Raw genomic sequence first — 23,811 nt, 5'->3', positions numbered from 1 at the left:
AGAATGAATATCCTTCTTTACAAAGAGTCTACTCTCAATTGCTTGCTGAAGAAAATCAGATTGAAAGACACAGCTTGGTTAATGCAGATGGCTCTACTCCTTCAATCAATCTGACTACACAAAATCAATCAAAACAGTCTTCTTCTTCTCAGTTTCAATCTAATAAAAATGCTTATGGTAACAGGCGAGGTAAGAATTCAAATGGGAAGCAGAACAAACGATTTTGGAACAATAATGGTAAACCTCAATGCCAAGTATGTGGTAAGTTCGGACACACTGCTTTAAAGTGTTATCTTCTTCTTGAGAAATGGTTTCATGGACCAAACTCAAGTTATAATACACAGAATACCTCTTCAAATCATCAAGGACATAATATAGGATCTTCTTGCGTGAATACTCTGTCTATACAAAATGATCTCAACAGGGAAAATTAGTAGTTTCCAGACTTCGGAGCTATTAATCACTTGACATCAAATCTGACTTTTGGAACTAAATATCTTGAAGACAATAAGGTGGTTGTAGGCAATGGTGCAGATTTGAATGTTTCTCATATTGGGACCTCTTCTATGAAATCTTCTTTCCCTAATGCCTTTTCAAATACTGTTTTCTGGCTTAAAAATCTCCTTCATATGCCAAAAATAACCAAAAATTTTATAAGTGTCCGTCAGTTTGCTAAAGAAAATCGTGTCGTGTCTATTTTGAATTTCACTCTAATATTTGTTTTGTGAAGGATCTCAATGGCAAAACTCTTCTCAAAGGAAATCTTGTTGATGGACTTTATTGTTTTGCAATGGAAAAAGCTAAGTCCCAAAGGTTTTCCTCCAAGCATAGCTTAATACCAAAAGCTACTCCTCAAGCTCTTCACATAACAGTCACAAAGTGTAATAGAAATCAATCCTCTACACTTTCTTTACTAGAGATATGGTATAATAAATTAGGTCATCCAAGTTTAACTACTGTCAAGCATGTTCTTCAATCTTGTAATATTTCATATTCCAATAAAAATACATTCTCTCTTTGTCATGATTGTGCAATAGCTAAAAGCCATAATCTTCCATTTATATTTTCTCAAACTACTTACTCAAAACCCCTACAATTAGTTGTAAAAGGACCATCCTACCAAACTTCTAGGAATGGCTTTAAGTATAATATTAGCTTTATTGATGCCTTCTCAAGATTTACATGGATTTACTTTCTTAGAACTAAAAGTGAGGCTCTCAATGTTTTCTTATCTTTTAAACAAACGATGGGAAAACTCTTAGGGCATTCTATACTTCTTCTTCAAATTGATGGAGGAGGTGAATTTCGTTCATTTATCCCTTATCTAAAATCTCAAGGTATTCAACATAGAATGACTTGTCCTCACACTTCCCAACAAAATGGTCTAGTAGAAAGAAAATATAGACACATTGTAGAAACTGGTTTAACCTTGTTATTTTATTCATCTCTAACTCTTGATTTTTAGGATGATGCTTTTTTCACTGTAGTGTATTTGATCAATAGACTCCCTACAATAGTCCATCAACAAATATCTCCTTTAGAAAAGATTTTTGGTACTAAACCTGACTATTCCTTTCTAAAAATATTTGGTTGTCTATGTTATCCATCCTTGAGGTCTTATAATCAACATAAACTTGATCCTCAATCCACTCCATGTCTTTTCTTAGGATATAGCTCTATTCACAAGGGATATAAATGTTTATCCCAATCAGGGAAATTGTATATTTCGATGCATGTCCTATTTGTTGAGTTAAAGTTTCCTACTTCAGCCTTTCTTCACAATCGTACGTCAGTATCCTTTCTACCAGTTTTTGTTTCAAAACCTCCTATTATACATCACTATCAATCATTAAATAGCCAGCCGGATGCGTTAGTCTTGTGTCCTACCATCATTGACCTGCCCGATAGTCCTTTGATAACCTCTGATTGCCCATTGCCTAATGACCATTCTATTACCCCATGTTCAAATCAAATGCATAACAGTCCTTCCCCTGCACCCTCCAATTCTCCCATTCCTTCTTTCCTTCATAAGGATCACTCCTTACCAGAGGTGTCTTCCATACCTCCTACTCAAACCTCATCTCCACATTGCAAACAACCTATCTCGACTGTCACAAATGAACATGAACGACTATTCACCCATGCACCTTTGCCGAGTTCTTCCTTGGTTGTTAATCAACATCCAATGGTTACTCAAGGCAAGAATGGGATTTTTGAACCCAAAATATTTGTTGTGGAGTATGTTGAAGAGGAGCCTCCAAATGTTAAAGAGGCATTAAGATGTCCTCATTGGGTTTAAGCTATGACAGAAGAATATAAGGCTTTGATTGCTAATGACACATTGTCTTTGGAGTCTCAACCTCTGATAAAAAGGTAATTGGATGCAAATGGGTTTTCAAAATCAAGAGAAATTCAAATGGTTCTATTACTCGGTATAAAGCACGGTTAGTTGCTCAAGGATATAATCAAGTTACTGATCATGATAATACACAAACCTTTAGTCCGGTTATAAAACCTATCACTATTCGGGTGTTGTTTACTCTGGCGTTACATTATAGATGGAATATGAAAGAAGTCAATATTAACAATGCCTTTCTTCATGGTATATTAGAAGATGAAGTATACATGACTCAACCACCAGGAATGATTGATAAGTCAGCTCCTGCAAAGGTTTGTAAACTAAAGAAAGTACCTATGGTTTAAAGCATGCACCTCGTGCTTGGTTTGAGCGTTTAACATCCTTTCTTCATCAACAAGGGTTTCAAAAGTCTAAGGTTGATTCTTCTCTACTGATTTACAACAAAAATGGGGTATTATGCTATATTCTCATATATGTTGATGATATTGTTATTATAGGGAGTTCGTCATCTATTATTGATAGGTTGATTTTTTACTTGAACAACAAATTTTCTCTTAAAGATCTGGGCTTGTTGAATTAATTTTTGGGTGTTGAGGTGTCCTATCCTGAGTCTGGTAGTTTGCTTCTGTCACAAAAGAAATATATAGTTGATCTGTTATATAAAAAAAAATGAAAAATGCAAATGCTAGTGCTACTCCAATGGTTAGTGGGTTTATTTTATCTACATTTCATGGTGAACGGTTTGCTGATGTACAGTTGTGTAGGAGTATAGTTGGAGCTTTACAGTATGTAACCTTAACACAAAACCAGAAATCTCTTATAGTGTGAACAAACAGTTTATGCACTCTCCAAATTGTTTTTATTGACAAGCTGTCAAGCGTATTCTAAGGTACTTAGCTGGAACACTTGAGCAAGGGCTATTGTTTAAGAAGCCAAAAGATTTGACTATTCAAGGTTTTGTTGATGCTGATTGGGCTTCAGATCCAGATGATAGAAAATCAACTTATGGTATTTGTGTATATTTTGGAGGCAACTTGATTCAGTGGGCTTCAAAGAAACAAACGATTATTTCTAGATAAGTATCGGGCTGAATACAGAAGTTTGGCTCTTGCTTCATCATAATTGGTATGACTATATTCTTTGTTCACAGACTTACACATTACTCTATCACGACCTCCAACTTTATGGTGTGATAATTTGAGTGCTGTCCACTTAAGTGCAAATCCAGTTCTTCCTTCTCGTACAAAACATGTTGAAATAGACATTTATTTTGTTTGAGATCTTGTGCAACAGAAGAAGATTAGAGTTTAATATCTTCCAGCTAGTGCTCAGATTATAGATGTCTTCACCAAGCCATTATCTCCTACATCCTTTCTTCCATTAAGGGACAAGCTCAATGTGTGTGTGGGTGGGTGTGGGTGTGGGGGTGTGTGTGTGGTTAGTCACTTTACTCATTTAAATGAATGATGTATTTTGTAATCAAATCCCTGTTATTGGTATTCTGTTTGGGTTAAAATTCTTTTATTGGATCATAGAATCCAAAAACAATTTTCGAAAATAAAATTTAGACTGCCAACCAAATATATATTCACCGAATTCAATAAATTTGAAAACATAAAGCTGAATCCGAGTTGTCGACCAAACTGACCTTTTAACTTTTCAAATATTTGTTTTAAAGGAAAAATATACACATTTTACAAAAAGAAAACTATAAACATTAAAAAGACCACGTTTAGGGTCCTTTTGCACGGTAAAAAAAAGACTCCTATGAGAGAATCTAATCATAATTTAGTTATTAAATATAATTATTTATTAGTTTGTGTAAAATCACTTTTCAATTTAGTCTTTTTCATACCAGCTTTTCAATTCAACTTCCTAAAAATATGTCATTTTCTCTAACAAAATTTAGAAAATTTCAAATTTATTCTCTAAATGTTTATCAAAGATTTAAACAAAGTTATCTTGCATATACAATTTTTGAATAACTATCTTATAATAAATTTGATATTAAATATCCATTTAAAAAAAATTATGATAGTAAACGTCAATATAAAAATAAATAAAATAGTATCTGTACTTGGGTCATTATAGCTAAATCATAAGAATTTAGTACTAATTTACCAAACATTTATATTAAAGTTTAAAATTAAAATTTATCATATACTATTTTTACTTCCTGTCACAACTAATTTTTCTAAAAGTACAACTGCTAATACCTATTATTTTAAAAGTAACATCAATTTCAAAAACCAATCCTTCGTCGATATAAACATTTTAGATTTATTTTGGTATCTATAATTTTGGAAGTGACTATTTTAGTCTATAATTTTCAGAATTGACCAATTTTTGTCTTTAAAATAATTTTAAAAGCTTCAATCAATTTATTGCAATTCATTTATCACCTTTTATCCACCCACCTAATTGGTGTATGCAACCTATGTGACTCAAATAGATGCTCTTGTCATTAGATTAATATACATACTCAAATTCATGTGACCAAAGATAAAAATATACTTTTAAAAAAATTAGAAATGGAAACAAGTACTTTGAAAATTAAGATACTAAAATTAGAAAAAAAATATATTAAAAGATTAAATACTATTTGGAAGCCAAGGGAGACAAAATATATATTAAAGCTCAAATATATGTTGATATAAAGTTCATATGTTATTAAATTATTGTTTAGCTAATATCATTTTGGAACAAAATCTATAGACTATCAAAAGTCATTAAGCTTTTATAAAGGTTCTATGATCATCCAAAGAAATAAACAAGAAGTATGATTAAGTGTAGCCCCATATTCTCCTTTTTTTATATATATAAAGAAAAAAAGTAAAAAAATATGACATGATATTTTTTATTGGACAACTACTTATACAAAGATAGTTGTAGCCCATGCAACATTTAACTATCTATAAGAGAAAAATATCTCTTAGGTAATTGGTGCGTTTAGTTCATAATATTTCAGATGGGTCATTTTAGTCATAGAGTTTTCAAGAATAGGTTTAAAAAGTCCATCAAGTAATAAATTTATTAAATTTAAATATAAAATTAATTAAAAATATGACGTGACAAGATGACTTGAAAAACATATATTTTTTTTAGTCTTACCCACTTCTCTGTTCCCTCTCTCCTCTTTCTTCCTCTTCTCTTTTCAATCATCTCCCTTGTCCAATCTCGAGGGATTGTAACCAAAGGAATTGATCAGAAGATAAATTTGTTGCTGCAAACTGATAGCCATTAAGAGTCCAATATGATAGACAAAGACATATCATGCATGTTTAGCATTTTACCATGGAAGAGGAGCGAAAGAAGAAAGAGAAGTGAGCAAATTTCATCTTCTATAATTAAAAGAACGACACACAAAGAGAGACGGAGATACACATGAGAGAGGAGAGAAGAGAGAACATGAAGAAAGAGGAGAGAAAAAAGTGGAAGAAAGAGAAGAGAGAAGTGGGAAAGATTAAAAAATAATATTTTTTTTCCAAGTCATCTTGCCATATCATATTTTTAATTATTTTTATATTCAAAATTTGATAATTTAATTACTACATTTTAAATCTATTCTTGAAAAGTCAAGAACTAAAATGAACAATTTGAAATATTAAGACCACATGCATCTAATCTTAAAAATTGAGACTAAAATGTATTTTTCTCTAAATAATAATTTTATTTGGAAGGATATTTTTTTTTTCTATTTGTTATTTCTATTAAAAAAAATCCATATTTATGTAAAATAAGAATGATATTAAAACTTTTGAAATGATAAGCGGCGATTTTATATTTTAAACAAATAGCCGAATTTGGATATGGTTTTTTAAAAAAATTATTTTCAAATATAAAAAAATGAATCAAAATATTTATCAATGATAACAAAATATCACAGTCTATCTAGACGGCGATAGGCTACTACTATCGTTATCTATCATGACATAAATAGACATAGATAATAGTATATCGATGATCGCAATCATCGTGATCTATATAGAATTGTGATATTTTACTATTATTTGTAAATATTTTCAGTAGTTTTATTATTTAAAATATTTTTTCTTAAATTTTAATTAAGTCAAATAATATATATATAAACTTGGGTGTGTTGCACCATCTATTGTGCAATGTCGAATGAAAAATTGTCACGTGCTAAAATCTTCTTTTAAAAAATTATCAAAACAAACACCTAAGTATTAAAATATATATATAATACCTAGATTCATATTCATCCTACTCAAATCATTCACGTAAAAATAAATTAAAATATTTTAAAAAAGAGATAAAAAGAATTTGCTGGAACTAAATTATCATGGAACAATTTGGTGGTTCCATTTGGTGGGATGCACGCATGGCAGCTAAAAGGATTATGAATTAATTACCTTTGGTAGAAGACGTATGCTCCGACCGGACCACATCTTTCTCAAAACCACTGCCGTCGTCGATCGGACGTGTCTCTTTCGCCGGAAAACCTTCATTACCATCGCCATCAACGCACACAACACTCACCTCTGTTTCCTCTGGAAAAAGCTTCGTAAAGCCACAGCGCCTCTGAATCTCTGCCCTCGAAAGTTTAGAACTCTCCGCCACAAAAGTCAGCCTGGCAGCTCTATACTCGAACAGAACAATCAACACATTCACCCAAATCACGCCCTGAAAAACCACAGTCTGAATCATTAAACCAACCGATGCTTGGCCGTACATAGCGGTCGTCATTGGAAGGCCAATGATGAGCGTATTCGGAAGACAGGACAGAGAGAAGAGAGTGATGACCCAATCGAGAGAGGCGCTTTTACAGAGAAAATTCCAGAGAAACAGAGCGGCAAGGAAGACGAGCTTCTGAAGTGAATCGGCAGCGAAGAGTTTGAGATTAATGGCGAGGAGATTGTTAGTGGAGATTACGTGGAAGCAGAGGAATGGAATGGCCAGAAGTCTGACGAAGCGGTTTATTCCGGCGGATTGCTCGTCGGTGAAGAGATTGAACCACCGTACAGTAATGTAGGCAATTGTTGGCGGGAAGTACATTGGAACGATTGCACCGAGAATGTTGAAAACATCCTTGCCGGCGATCATGGGGACGGCGGCGGTTTAAGGTGTTGATAATGAAGAGAGAAGAAAGGTGTGTGAGTTTTAATTGGTTTTTGTGGACACAATCTGTTTTTAGAGGCCAAAACAATAATAACGGTTCTTTTCTTTATATGCTTACAAATTGCATCTACTCTTACCTCATATTTGTTAACCTGATAATTTTACAACACAAAAACTTACCTGATATATATATATAAGTATACATTGTTTTTCTTTTCCTAATTTTGTAATTTTCCTAAAATTAGAACAAACTTTTCTCTTTTTAGTCTTCACCGGAAGATTTGAGTTTTTATTTCAATTTTTAAAAAACAATTAAAACAAATGCTAAACAGGAAAGAAGAAGGAAAAAGAAAACTCGGAAAAGAAAAAAAAAATCTTTTTTGGTCCTCAAGTTTTAAAGAATGTGTGTGTTTTCCACCACGTTTACTTAGTGTCGTTCGAATTTGAATCCTGAAGATACTCATCTTACTAAGGTTGTTGGCATATCTACTAAAGTCGCGACCAACGCCAAAAACAAAATGTAACCAAGAAAAATATAAATGAATGGCGACAACGGCGGCGGAAGAGGGTGAAGACCATCTAATCAGAACTGGAGAAGAAGAATCATCACCTTGAAGAAAACTCCATTTTCTCTCTTAAGACTTTTGAATCTTAACAAATTTCAACAACTAGTTTTTATTTCTTACCTAACTAATTTGTTCCTATTTTGTAACTGATTATAAGGTATGAACTATAAATACCCACAATTAGGTTCATTACACATAGATAGAAATTAATGTAAACATTTTTGTAAAAAAACACTACAAGAAATAACGAATAGGATAGCTAACGAAAAAAAAAGTTGTGGTAGACCTATGGCTATAACAAATGCTATAATAGAGTAAAAAGATATAGCATATATACGTTGCTATAAAAATATTTCATAGCCTTGATTATTAAGGTTATCGTTAATGAATAATAGCTTGTTCGTAATGCTATCTTTTCCATATAAAAATGTACTTTTAGTGCTATCTTTATCATATAACAACTTTTTATTAATGCTACCTTTAACATATAATGATCTTTTCTTAATTCTATTATTATATCATATATATAAGTTAATTTTATGCTACAACGAACTTACATATCAAAATTTCATAATCAATTTACATTAGAATTACTTATTTTTAGGTAAGTACACTCATGAAATACTTGGTAATGCATCAAATATCATGACTTCCTTTAACAATAGAAATTTGTAATCCATTTGTACATTATAAAATAATGAAATTATCCAACAATAAAAGTACATCAAATATAATTTACAACTATATAAGTTCACAAAATACAAAATTTACAAGCATTCAAAATTATGTCATCATAGAATTAAGCTTTCATCTTTGAGTCAAACTGGATTGAGATTATGGATAAAGAGCTTTGAGTTGTCGAGTTGGATGAAGTGAAAGTTGGATCATGAGTCAAATTGAGCCAAACAGGGAGAGAATTTGGTGATGAAGTTATCTCTTGAGTTGAAATTGACATTGAGATCTAAAAGGGTTTCAACATAAGCAATATAACCTGTAATTAAGAAATTTATCAAAACACTTCATCACAAGTAATATAATCTCTAATTATCACTTCAAGTTTCACTCAATATGCAATCCTTTAAATCTCAGTGTTCCTCCTGTTATTATAAAAGATCTAAACTAGCCTAGAAAAATTTATTATATAAAGAGATCATAATTAGAGATACTATAATAATCTCCTACTATTTTATTTATCTATACTGTAATAACTTAAATTAACTATTGGCCAACAAAATCCTCCAAGCATCCCAAATAGTATATTAACGATCCACTTAGTATATGAATTCTCATTGTCAGCAAGACAACCCACTTAGTATATTAACATCCCAAATCTTTTTCCAATAGTAATTTAATTAATTTTTTAATTTTTTCTTTAAAATAAATTAATTAATTTCCAATTTTTAATAAATTTTAAATTCTTATTTATAATAGGTTGTTATTAGCTTGCAGTGCTAAAGACAATAATTTTAGCGACTTATTCTATTGATGTCACTGAAAGGGTTTAAAAACCTTTAATTTTTAATTAACTAGATATGTTAATTAATAATGATAGGGGTAGATTTAAATATTACTTTGATGACTATACATTCAAAATATTTGCGCTGGTCGCTGCAATTTTAAACTTCCGTTAATCTTGCCATATATATTTTCGAGATATAATGTTTGGTTGGTTTTTGTATTTCTAAAAAACGATCATTTAAATCTTTTAATTTAAAATTTTAAAATGAAATTAAAACAAAGGAATCAAAATGTTGGTTTCTAAAACTAAATATATTGGACATTTTAGAAATATAGAAATCAAAACGAATGATTATTTTTTAATATATAAAATAATGAAGTTTTTTTTTAAAAAAAAATAAATTATATATGAGGTTGCCGGGATTAAGGCCTTTAAAATTATATAAAGGGTGCCTTTATCCACTTAGTTGGAATTGATAATAATAGCTATTATTTATTGACGAGGCCATATTACAACTATATAAAATCTAATTAATTTGCAAGATTCTTTCTCATTAATTCTTATATATAGAACCAATATCCAACCATAGTTCCGTAGATAAATATATCAGTATTATCGTTCCGAAGTTTGATGGTTCAATCCCATCGTATAATTTTGTATCTAAAAAATATACAAACATATATAATTTAGAATAAAAGTTAATTGTGTTAATTAAGCCTTGTTTGGTAACAATTTTTTTTAATGTATGCTTGTTTTATCCAAAATTTTTAATTATGATTTTCATGTTTATTTGATGAATACTTGAATTTCTAGTCAGACTCTTATATAAATACAAGTTTTTTAAAACTATTTTTTTAAATTTTCAAATTTCGGCTTGGATTTTAAAAACGTTAATAGAAAGGAGAAAATAAAACATAAAAACTTTTGGGTAAAAGTAGTGTTTATAAGCTTAATTTTCAAAAATAAAAAATCAAGTCTTTTAGTAATTATTTCATTTTTTATTTTTGAAAATTAATCCCATAAACACCACTTCCATCTCCAAATTTTTTGCTTTGTTATCTAATTTCTACCCATGTTTTAAAATCCAAAGCCAAAATAATTTTTCAAAATTTTTTTTTTTCTTTTTTGAAATTTGGTTAAAGATTCAACTCTCTCACTTAAAAAAGATGAAACCCATAACAAGAAATTGAGAGAAAATAGACTTAAATTTCAAAAACCAAAAACCAAAATTCAAATCTCAAATAATCACCACCTATTTTTTAAAAATTTATCTATATTTATAACTAATTTAAGCACAATTTAACTCGGTTAGACATATAACTCTTGACCAAAAGGTCAAAAGTTTATTCCCCAACTTAATATTAAATAAAATAAAGGAATATAATTAATTGTCAATAAAATTATTGTTATTAAAAAAAATTAGGTTTTTTTTTTTTTTTTTTTTCTAGTAGTGTTACAACCATATACGAGATAGAGATCGATGGCATTATTTGCTTAGCTTTACACAAATTGATATTGAAAGTAACACAAATACATCATAACTTAGAACATTATACATAAAAATAAAATTCAATATGTAACATTTAAATGGAATTAAACAAGTCCACATAGACAATAAGAAGCACATTATATATTATATGTGTGTGTGTCTATAAACACAATTGGAGGTGCTTTCTATATGTTGCCCCAAAAATTCAACTTTTTACCCTTCAGGACTTCCAGTTTGCTTTATTTAAAAATGGCCCCAAGAAGCAGATAATAACTCAGAATTATTGGGAAGGCAATCAACATTCCAACAACCACCCTTTACAAGGATTAACACACAAAAAACAGCAAAACAAAATATAGATGTAAATACATAGGTGATATCAACATCTTACATATAAGTTATTAAATAAATGAGAAATTATTTTAAATGCTAAAACCACATAAAATATTTTCAAATATATATAATTTTTTTATTATTTTACTATATTTATAAATAAGTTGGCTCATCATATGAAAACAATCTTAGATTGTATGTTTCATCTATAAAAAAAAAAATTATGGAATCCAATTTAAGCGACGATTCAGAATGTATTTGATCTATTATATTTATAAACCATAAAATTAGTTATAGTTAAAGATGAAAATTAATTCATGGAATATTTATGTATTCTTTTTCGTTTAAACATTATTTTCTTAAAGATATAATAATACACATTTTAAATGAATTGGACTTGTAGTATGCATATTATATTTATTAATCTTCTTTAATTTTTGTAAATGTAATTCTATGTTTTAAATTTTAAAATTAAAAAAACTGGATATATTGATAAATATATATATATATATATATATATATATATATATATTATAGGTATATAAAGATATTGTTTCTAAAATTTGCACTATTTAAATCTTTGAAAATGAAGACAATTTTCTAAAATAGATTATAGATTGATTATCAAATGATCAACTTTGTGAATCTCAAAACCTAAAATAAATTCTCCTACAAGTCTCAAATTTAAATGGAAGAATTCTTTTACTTAATTATTACATGGACGATCCATATAGATTTTTTAAATTTAATAATGGAAAAATTGTTTTAAATAAAATTTCGTTTAAAATGTTTTCAAATATGATAAAATGTCACAGTTTATCAGTAATATATATTGATAGACATTGATAGACTACTGTCATTTATCACCGATAGACATTATATATTAGTAATAGACATTAATAAATAATTAGTGTCTATCAGTGTTTATTACTGATAAACAGTGATATTTTGTTATATTTGTAAGTATTTTGGTTCATCTTTCTATATTTGAGAACAACTATTTAATAATTATCAAGATTTTTTTTTATTTAAAAAGAATGTTTCCAAATGCAATATTAAAGGGTCTTTTAAGATATTTTTTAAAAAAAGTTTTTCTCTATATCAAATAAAATCACTATCATCGCCAAAATGAGCGACTCAATTGACATGTAATATGTTTTAGTAATAAAAAAGTTTGTAGTTTGAATCTCTCCTTTATTGTACTAAAAAAAAAGACAAAATCACTCATCTTAAATTTTTAATATGGTTAAAAAAATTATAATTCTATTAAATTTTTTTTAATTGCATTCGCTAAAAAGAAAGAAATTGGCACAAAATGACCGTCCATTATTTATTATAATTTCCAAAGATAATTAAATCTTTAAAAGATAGGTTGAATTATATACCAAATGTTTACCCAAATTTTGGTTTAAATCAATCCTTGATTGTTTTGAAAGTTTTAACCATACCCTAATCTTTTAATTAGTGTAATGCATTTAATGAAAATTGTTATAAAAAATGTAAGAATAATTTTAGATGAAATGAACACTTACGAAGTACTGAGTACGTTTGGATGAACATTGTATTCCTTAGCCAACACGAATGAAACAACTCCTTGAGGAAAAGCAGCCTAAATATAATAATTAGGAAAAAAAGAAAAAAAAAAAGAAAAAAAGCCAAATTAGAATAAATATATAGTAGACTTAAAAAAAAATGATAATTATTGATTTCTTATCTAATCCGAGTAATACATAAAACTATCTTATATACATAATTTTAATCTAAATTTTTTATTTTTATGTAATATTGATTAACATAAATCAATAATTGGCAACATGATGTAATATGCTTTTACTATATTTATAATATTTTTCAAAAAAAGTTACCAATACTTTTTTGTCTTTTTTTTTATTAGTTTACGGCACGTGAAGTTAAGAGTAAAAAAAATATTTGACCTCTTCATTGAAGGAATATGTCTTCTCAACATATTGAGTTACGTTGCTTATGTGTTTGTATTTTCATATCTAACTTCTATATTCCTTATACTTAATTTTTGTTTAAAAGAGTATAGACAAATATTTTGGTGAAGTTTTCAAAAATAAAAAATAAGAGAAACTATTTACACAAAATAACAAATTTTTATTCTTCTTTGATAGAAGTTGATAGAAGTCTATAAATTGTTTTTTTTTTTTTTTTTTTTTTTTTACTATTTTTATAAATAATTTGACATTTTATTCAAATTTAATATAACTAAACTATTAGAACAAAAGCTTACTTATGGACCACATGAGTATACCTCATATATAATCAATATAATTAATATATCAGTAACTTAGATGCCTAATTCAAATCTTGTTTGAATTATATTTTTAATAAACTATAATAAAAAAAAAACATAGATTTGAATTATATTCTTAACAAATAACTAAAAAATAAAAAGACAGATTTGAATTATTTTCTTAACAAATAATTTAAAAACAATTATTTAATGGCCATAAAAATTTGTGTTGAATGCAATAAAAAATTTTAATATTAAGATAAATAAGTAATATTAATAGAAAAGTTTAGAGAGTAAAGTAGAAACCTGAATAATAGCGGTATGCAATGCAATTCCATGAAGATTGACGAGTTTGGTAATGGCAGCTATGAGTATGGGACTAAGGAGGAATCGAACGAGCATGGCGGAGGCAGCCTCCGACATCGAACAAGAGATGATGTTTGGTTGTGCTGCCATGAAAATGCCTAAGCTGAACATGGAGAGAGCTTGGCCTGTGTCTGATAACATTAATACACATCTTTGCAACAATGTCGGCATTTTTATGTCATACCTGCACATTCATGCACTAATTATTACAAATTTTTAATATTGGACAATGGAAGGGAATAAGAGATCAATGCTAAGGTTGGATTTTGTTTTCAAAAGAATTAGGGTTGTTTAAAAACGATTTCGTTTTTCGTTTATTTAATTTACCTTTTGTGTTTCTTGGTTTTGAATAATAGGAAAAGAAAAAGATGGAGAGAAAAACGTTTTTGAAATATTAAATTTTTCTTGATATATTCATTTTAGATTTTATAAGACAGAAATGTATAAGAAAAGAATGATAGACAAAAATGATATATTCATTTCGAAATTTGAATACCATTTCAAGAAATTTCTTTAAAACAATGAATTAAAAATAAAACACAATCCATTTCAGAAAATAATAATAATAATAATAAATTATACCCAAGTCATTGAAATGTTGAATTTTTTTTATTTTTTTTTTAAATTATTAAAGTGTGACCACTATTTATTTTTCCTCGTGTAAACTTGCAAATCATTTTCTTTTTCTTATACAAAAAAGAAATAAATAAATACAATAATTCTCTTCTCAGTGTTATAATTTCTCTAACCTTATGAAAATTTCAACTTTTATGTGTATTTGATCTTTTTTTTTTCAATCAAATATATACCATTGATAAATATTAAAATTTATTGACAAAATTATGATAGGTACATTTTATTATTTTGACCAGAAGTATCCTAAATTTTAATTACGGACTTACCCAGCCCCAATTGGATTATGATCTATTATCTTCTCTACAAAACTGACCGTTCAAATTTTCACCTCTAGCATTATTGAATTTTAAAAAAATAATAATAATAAACTATAGAAAATATTTTTGAATTTTGTATTTCACGTCAAAAATACTTGTAAACTTTCAAATATTTCAATAAAATCCTTAAAGCTTTCAGGAAAAAAAAAAGTTTAAAATACCATTTTATCATTAGTTTTAGATGGAAATATGAGTACTATATTTAAAAAATACTCTTCAACTTTCAAAAGTTTTAATAATACTCGTATACTTCGAAAATATAAAAAATACCTAAAATTTTAAACGTTACATTGATACCCTTAACCTTTTTATATGAACAATAAATAAATAAATAATGTTCTTACCATTAGTATAGTCAATTTTATGAAGTTATCTTGAGTTGGAAAAGAAACCATTTCAAAACAATGGATATAGATGCCTTTTTTCTTTCTTTTGTAAATAGACACTCTCATTTTTCTCCCGTTTGTCCAATTCTTATATAATTTTCTTCACAACCAAAACACAAACTAAAACTACAAGTTAAAAGCATAAAATCCTATAAAATCTCAAATAAAATTTCGAAATTGAAATCTCCCCTTAAAACTCAATATAAAACGATGAAGTCATATACAAAATTGATCAATAAAGGAATATCAATCACAATAAATCTTCTTAATTAATCATAATAAATAGAGTAATTTGAATCACGAAAAGGATCGACAAAATCCTCATCATTACAAATTTGGTAATGCACATGTTTTCTTTCTTTCTTGATCTCCTACTAGCAATTGTCATCAAAATTATGATCCAAAACTCAATATATTTCTCTTCGTCAACATGTCGCTCTTTTCATATATTAGACTCAAACGATATATTAGCACACACTTAACTACTAAGTACAATCTTGTTAAAATATTTAAGTTCTAATGTCCCTTGATGTTTCCATTTTTCTTTTTCTTTTTATTAAAGTTATATATACCCTAATTGAATGAATTTTTTATTTATGAGATAATAACCAAAGGTCAAATAGTTAACACAAAGTAACAAATCAATAACAAGAAGAGAATCAAGGGACATGAGATACAAAGAACGAAAGTAAGAGGGTATTGAAGAAGAGAGGAAGTTATAGATTAAAGTAGGGAGATCAGAGAGAGGAAATAGGAGAGAGAGGTGATTACGGGTAGATAAATGGTAAGGACATACTTTTTTTTAAGGTTAAGAGTACTCATGCAACTTTTTAAAGTTTAGAGGGTAACAAGGTTGTAAAGGTTTCTATTCGAATGCTAACAAAGATGTCTTTGAACTATTTTAATAGTTTAAGGGGATTTTGAAGCTTTTAAGAGTTTAGAAATATTTCTAAAACAAATTAAAATTCTAACAAGTTGCATCCAAAACTAATAGTAATGATATATATATATATATATTTAATGTTTGAGGATACTTTCGAACTACTTTTTCTTTTAACATTTAAGGGTATATTTATATTTTTGACACAAATACAAAGTTTGAGAGTATTTTCTTTATAACTTATCCTAAAAAATTGATAACATAAAATATATGGCAACCAATTACAAATGCAGGTATCATACATACAAACAACCTATACAACTACAATAATTATTTTAATATTTTAATGACAGTAAATGATGAAACTATAAATTTTAAAGATTTCGATCATGTTTGATGACAACTATTTGGTGTTTAAAAAAAAGTTTATAAATACTACTTTCGTTTATTATATGTTTACATTATCTCTACATCCTATAAGCATTTTAAAGCAAGTTTTGAAAAAAATAAAAATAAGTAGGTTTTTTTTTTTTTTTTTTTTTTTGAAAATTGACAAAGAATCTAAATGTAGTTTTTTAATCAAGAATGGGAAGAAAATTGCTATTTTTAACTGTAAAATTTTTCTAACCTCTTTCTTATTTATTTATTTATTTTCATTTTACAAAACTAACATCTTTTCCAAATTTTACAGGAAATTCATGCGAAGAAACCTATCTTTTTAAGGGGTATTTTACCACCACTATGTGGGGTCCACTCATAAATATTGAAAAAGTAAAAGATGTTTGAAAAAAAAAATTGAAGGGTGAAAAACCTTTTAGGTTAGAAATAACAAATACCCGAAGTGTGAGTATGACAACAAAAATTACAAAAGAAAATTATTTTAAATGACAAAACTGTTGAAAATATTTACAAATAATAGCAAAATATCCTAGTCTATCACAACCTATTGTAGATAGATAATGAAATTTTGTTGCTCTCACTAACCCGCTCTCCTACATCATGTAGGGAATGGAACTCTAGAAAAACAGTTATAGTTATCAATATCATATTAAACCAAAAGGAAATGAACTCAAGTAAATTATTTGGTTCATTTTTCTATATTTAAAAAATCCAATTACAGAAATAGAAAATAAAAAATAAAGGCTCCATTAGATCATTACATTTGGTTATTAAAAATTGAATTTATAAACAGTGCTTCCATTTATTATTTTTTTTGTTGACTAATTACTTTTAAGGAGCATGGGCAAAATTTTGAAAACTTGAAAAAAAAAAAACAGTTTCTTAAAAACTTTATTTTGTTTTTAGAATTTTTCTAATTGAGAGAAAAATTTAAAAAAAAAAACTAAATAATTATCTAACAAAATTAAATTATTATATAAAACGACCTTAATTAAGAATAAAAATTTAATTAGAAAAGTTGATATGATTGGTTAGAGTGAAAAGTATATAATTTTAACCTAATTGAAAATATTTGAGAAATAAGATGACATTAATAAATAGATGCAAATCAAAGAAAGAGTAGGAAGTATTGAAAAGAAAGAAAATAAGGATACTTGAATGATATGAGAGACCAAATGATGCCAACTAAACTTGAATAAGTAATGGGATTTCTTCTAATCTTCTTCCACACCATGTAAACTACAAGTTTTGTCATTTCACTTCTTGTTCCTACACAATCAAAAAAATATTAAATAAATTACTCTAAAAGTAATTTAAACTAAAATTACATCTATTTAATCTTTTAATTTTACAAAATAAACTTTGATGTTAAACGTTAGTTTTGTTCAGTAAATCTGATTTTTTAGACTTTGTTTGGTAATCATTTTGTTTTTGAAAATTAAACCTATGGACACTACTTTCACCTCTAAATTTCTTTCTTTACTTTTGCCAATGGTTTAAAAAACCAAACAAAAAAAAAGTAGCTTTCAAAAAGTTGTTTTTGGAGTTTGGCTAAGAATTTTACTTTTGTACCGAAGAAAAATGCAAATAATTATAAAAAAATGTGGATGAAATAGGCTTAATTTTTAAAAACAAAAAATTAAATGGTTACCAAATTGGACATTAATTTAAACTATTATATTGAGTTTTTTTCTAGTTATATATTATTTTAATTTTGGATTTAAAATATTTACCCTCATAATGCATAAATACAATTTTTTCCCCCTCAATTTCGTTTGTCAATGAAAAAATATATGTTTTTTTTCCTCTTTGACTATATGTAGGGTGAGGGATCGATATTTAACATCAAAATTAATAATACAAATAATATACTAATTCAACTATCGCTTATTTTAGCTCATGAAAAAATATGTCGTTAAAATTTAAATGATTAATATAAAGTTGATATGGACGTTGTTGCTGACAGTTTTTTTTTTTTTTTCTTTTTTATTTTTGACAGATTAACTTTTGCCATCATATTTTTTTAAACTTTTACTCAATACAATCCTGTCGGAAGAATTTTTTTTAAAAAAAATGTTGTGGAGAAGCTATTTTTTTTTTTTTTTTTTTTAAAAAAAAACATTGACATTTGTTTAAAAAACAATGGCAATTCATTAAAAATTGATTGTTACCATTACGACGAGTATTCAAACAACCCAATAACTCGAATACCCAATTCAAAAGGTAAGAGTTGGATTGGGTTGAATTTAAATATTTTTATTAGGTTGGGTTGAATTGTGGGTTGGCTAAAAAAAATTTGGGTTGACCTAACCCAACCCGAATTTTGTATATATTTCTCTTTGTTTAAAGTTTGATTTATTTGTATTGATTAATTTTTGAATTTTTAATATTTTTCTTTTAAAATTGTTATGATATTTGTCTTTGTTTAAAGTTTACAATAAATATCATAGATATTTGGTATTTAGCATATTAATTTTATGAAATTTTAGTTATTAGTCATGTGTTATATATAAATTTACATATTTTTCATTAAAAATAAAAAAATAAGTTATAATATGATAACCCAACCCAACCCAACCCGAATTTTAAGGATATGGTTGGGTTGGGTTGGAAACTTTATTTGGGTCATTTGGGTTGCCAATCAAACCAACCCGAATTTTCGGGTTGATCCAAAAAATATCTTCAATCCAACCCAATTCATGTACACCCATAATTACCACCATTCATAAAGGTTTCATAACTATCCATTTCAATAAAAATGCATTAAAATGTTTAAAAGAAATTAGGAACTTTGGAACAATATTATTATCGTTATTTTTTTTTAATTTGATGGATTTCTACATAAAATAGTCTAGGGTAATATTGAAAATTTTCAAAGAACAAAGTTCTTTTATCACATCTTCCGAAAGAAGAGTATATTTACATTTTTTTAACAAATGAAAAATTTTCGATATTTTTTTATAAGTACATTTCAATATTTACTATCTTTATACATCACATTTTTCTAAGACAAATTATTAAATTATAATTATATAATTTAGTGGAGGTCATAGAAATAGTTGGTATGTAAATATTTTTCTAGAAAAAAATGTTCCTGTTCGATAATCATTTTATTTTTAATTTTTAATTTTTAAAAATTAAATTTATTTTTTTAATAATATAATGATTGAATTTTGTGCTAAATTCTAATAATAAAAATAAGTTTTTAAAAGATTTTTTTGTTTTCAATTTTTGTATGATAAAAAATACATAAAATGATTATGTAGCGAAACATTGATTTTTTTTAAGAAAGAAAAAATTTGGAGAAAGTATTTTCAAGAATTAATTACCTTTGGAAGGAGAAGTATCGTCCGATTGGAGATCATATTCCTTCTCAACCTCCATAATCCGGCCTAAATGTCTAGAACCACCACCGCCGTCGGCCGGACGTATCTCTTTCGCCGGTAAGCCTCCATTACCAATACCATCAGAACCAATTTCACCATCGCCATCAACACACACAACACTCACCTCTGTTTTGTCCGGAAAAACCTGCGTCAATCCACTCAAATCCACGAAACCACACTCTCCGCCACCACGTCTCCGATCCTCCGCCGCGGCCTCGACAATCAGCCTCGCAGCTCTATACTCGAACAGAACAATCAACATATTGATCCAAATCGCGTTCTGAAAAACCAGAGTCTGAATCATGAAACTAACCGATTCTTGGCCGTACATCGCTGTTGTCATCGGAAGGCCAATGATGAGCGTATTCGGAAGAGAGGATAGAGAAAACAGAGTAATCATCCAATCTAGAGAGGCGTTTCTACAGAGCAATTTCCAGAGAAACAGAGCGGCGAGAGAAATGAGCTTCTGAAGCGAATCAGCGGCGAAAAGTTTGAGATTAATGGCGAGGAGGTTGTTGGAGGAGATTACTTTGAAGGAGAGGAATGGAATGGCTAGGATTCTGACGAAGCGGCTGATTCCGGCGGATTGCTCGGCGGTGAAGAGGTTGAACCACCGTACAGTAATGTAGGCGATTGTTAGCGGGAAGTACATCGGGACGATTGTGCTGAGAATATCGACGACTTCCTTGCCGGCGATCATGGCAACGGCGGTGGTTTGAAGGTGGTGGTAATGGAAAAATTTAGAGAGCTAGTGAAGAGAGAAGAAAGGAAGCATTTGTGTATTTATAGGCTTTCAAATTGCATATAAATACCGTTTTCATCCATTTTTCTCCGTGATTTTTTTTGGATAAATATCATTTATACCTGAATTTTAGATATTGTATCAAATTAAACCCTAAACTAATATTTGTATCTATTTAAATTCTCAACATTTATAATGTATCAACTTAAACTCTATTATATTTTATTAGGATAGATTTATGAAAATTCATGGTTTAAATTAATACACTTGTAAAAGTTCAGGGTTTAAATTGATACAAATCCTAAAGTTGAGGGTTTAAATTGATACAATCTTCAAAGTTTAAGAAGTTTTTAATTAAGGGTTTAAATTGATACTTTTCCCAGAATTTAGGATTACAAATTCATATTTTCCTTTTTATTTTTAATCAATATTGCTCATTGATAAAAAAAAAGATTAAGCTCGATTTGAAATATCGGGATTTTTGAAGAATTTCAAAAAGAATTTTAATTTGTTATAATAATTCAAAGTTTAGCGGTAGAAATTGTTGTTTTTTCTTCTTCTTTTTTTAAAAAAGAAATTTTCAGCATATTAACGAACTAATTAAGTATCTAATTTGAATCAAAGTTTAGGTCTCCTATCTCAAAAGTTTGTCATGTTTGATAACAATTTCATTGTTGGTTTTTGATTTTTAAAAATTAAGTGTTTAAATACTACTTTCATCTCCAAATTTATTTTTTGTTATCTATTTTTTACCAATGGTTTAAAAAATCAAGTCAAATTTTGAAATGAAAAGAAGTAGCTTTTAAGATTTGTTCTTGTTTTTAGAGTTTGGCTAAGAATTTAACCATTGTAGTTAAGGAAGATGCAAATCATTATAAGAAATGAGAGAAAATAGGTTTAATTTTTGAGGAAAAAAAAAACAAAATGATTATCAGACAAAACCTTAAAAATAGAGAGGCCAAAGTATTACTAAAAAACAAGGGTTATTTGGTAAGTAATTGATGTGAATTTTATTATATTTTTTGATTCACAATTGAATTTTAATCTGAAATTTGAAATTTAAAAATCTATATTATATAGATATAGAAATAAAAAAAGAGTAATTATTTTAAATGGTAAGACTACTGAAAATATTTTTTAAGTATAATAAAATGTCACTATTCATTAGTGATAGATAATGATAGATTGCGATAGACATCTATTGCTGACAGTCTACCGCGATCTATTACAATCTACCACTGATAGATAGTAAATTTTTACCACATTTATAAATAACACAAATAAGAATTTATTATGAATAATAATTTTTTATATTATAAACCCAATTTATTTACCCATTAATCTTCATTCACCCGTATGGAAAGATACAAACATTTTCTTGTCTTTTAGCCTAACGTGAAAAGTACTTTGAGATGTTAGCCAAAATTTTGTTCATTAAAAATAACTTTTCAAAAGTCCTTGTTTTTATTTTATGTAATTTTAAATTTTAAAACTGAAACAAACGAACAAAATTTTTCCACTTGGAAAGGTTGCATCAAATAAAAATCCTTCTTTGTTTATTTTAAAATTTTTAAAATTTTTTATTTTTAAAAAAGGCCCCATTAATCAATAACATACTTAGGAATTTTTTTTTGTTAATCAAGATATGTTTTGATACGTGCTTAGTTTTATTAAATATAGAAGATAAAAGTGAAGCTTAAGGTGATAGATTTATTAGATGGTACGATATTAAATTTATCTTCACTTATCTATCTTTGCAGTGTTATTTCCTCTTTAATTAATTCGATTTTCACTTATTGTGTATTTTCATATTTCAAGCCTATAAATGAGGTAAAGTGTTAGATGATATGATCTTAAATTTGTCTTCAGCTTAAACTACCTATGATTTGGAGAAAGGTAAAATTTAGTCCCTATGACTTTAAAAAATAAAAATTAGTTCCTCTGGTTTGATAAAAAAAAAATCATAAATAATTTATATTATTTGATAAAATCCTAAAGAAATTATAGAATTAAATTCTAATCATAAATTAAAGAGACTAAATTCAAACTTCTTCCAAGCCATATGAATTAAATTTACAACTTAGCCTAAGATATTTAGAAATATACATATTTTAGGGGAAGAAAAATCTCAAATCCCAAGGAAGGAAATGAGGAAAACAAACCTCTCCAAGCTAATCGCCAATTACAAATTTCTCTTTTTAACTAAAAGAATTAAAAAAACCATAAATATTCGCACATAATTTAAGGAGGGAAAAAAACATTTAGAGGCGTTTGGATTGAGATAATTGGGGTGAGAATAGATAAGGAATACGTATTCCCTTGTTTGGTACAAGTTTTGAAGCTTTAGGCATGAGAATATGTTTTTTCTATGCATCATTTACATCGATAAATGATACTCATCCAAAAAGGTGGGTTTTCTTTGTTCCTACTCTTTTCTTTTTTAATACAATTATATTTTTTTATATATTATTAAAATTGATTAATTTAAATTATATATTATATGAAAATTAAATTTATATTTTATAAAATTATATTAAATTAAAATTATAGTATATGGAAACAATTTTAATACTACTCTTATAATAATTATTTGATTTAAATATATATATTTAAACATTAATATATATGTAATTTTTAATTTTAAATTAATAAACTAGTTTATATATACGCCTTCATACCTATTCTTTATTTTTCAATAAATTGTCAAGAACGAAGTAATAAGATGTATCGTTAATTAATTAATTATATTTTATAGTTGCTAATGATCAATATGACTTAATATAATTGAATTTTTGTTTTTATACTAATAATTTTTATCATTGATAATTGTAATTCATTGGTTGTTTCTTAATTAATAAATATTTATCAATAATTCATCAATCGATCCCCATCAAAATTATGTAATCAAGTAGTTTTTAACTATAATTTTTAATTTTACAATACTTGTAGTTAATAAATTTTAATGTAATATATTTGGTTGTTATAATTAATTTTATTAATCAAACTTTGAATTGAATTTATTGTTTATCGATAATCTATTAAATTTTAGGATTTTTCAGATAATTTATAACATTAAAAAAAATAAAAAATATCTCGTAAAATTCCCTGGACATTTCATATAATACAAGACACAATCGATCTTTCATTTCAATCATCT

At 27.3% G+C, this 23,811-nt stretch overlaps 2 protein-coding genes across 2 annotated transcripts in view; both read right to left on the bottom strand.

Annotated features, from left to right (window-relative positions):
• The window catches only part of LOC120079200 (probable auxin efflux carrier component 1b), a 35,116-nt gene extending 27,692 nt beyond the window's left edge, over window positions 1-7,424 (bottom strand). Inside the window, exon 1 of the mRNA XM_039033365.1 lies at window positions 6,733-7,424. Within this exon, the coding sequence (XP_038889293.1) occupies window positions 6,733-7,423 (691 nt within the window). The 5' untranslated portion in view covers window position 7,424. The remainder of the gene's footprint in view (window positions 1-6,732) is intronic.
• A 3,767-nt stretch (window positions 7,425-11,191) lies between these two features.
• On the bottom strand, window positions 11,192-20,612 carry LOC120079199 (auxin efflux carrier component 2-like). Its single transcript, XM_039033364.1, has 5 exons — window positions 19,856-20,612; window positions 17,681-17,795; window positions 13,849-14,092; window positions 12,818-12,894; window positions 11,192-11,267 (listed from the first exon to the last, which is right to left on the bottom strand). Exons 1-5 carry the CDS (start codon window positions 20,610-20,612, stop codon window positions 11,192-11,194), a joined length of 1,269 nt encoding a protein of 422 aa, XP_038889292.1.
• Window positions 20,613-23,811: the final 3,199 nt, after the last annotated feature.

This window comes from Benincasa hispida, chromosome 6 (assembly GCF_009727055.1).
Source record: "Benincasa hispida cultivar B227 chromosome 6, ASM972705v1, whole genome shotgun sequence".
NCBI classification, from domain to species: Eukaryota; Viridiplantae; Streptophyta; class Magnoliopsida; order Cucurbitales; family Cucurbitaceae; genus Benincasa; species Benincasa hispida.
The sequence above is the reverse complement of the archived record's forward strand: the minus strand, read 5'-3'. Positions and strand labels throughout refer to the sequence as shown.

Bases quoted from the DNA above. Each gene is read 5' to 3' on its own strand.
- LOC120079199 (XM_039033364.1), bottom strand. From the start codon at position 20,612: ATGATCGCCGGCAAGGAAGTCGTCGATATTCTCAGCACAATCGTCCCG. The intron at 17,796-19,855 runs GTAATTAATTCT...TTGATTGTGTAG, and splicing joins CGATACTTCTCCTTCCAAAG to GAACAAGAAGTGAAATGACA. The intron at 12,895-13,848 runs GTTTCTACTTTA...TATTATATTTAG, and splicing joins TGCATACCGCTATTATTCAG to GCTGCTTTTCCTCAAGGAGT.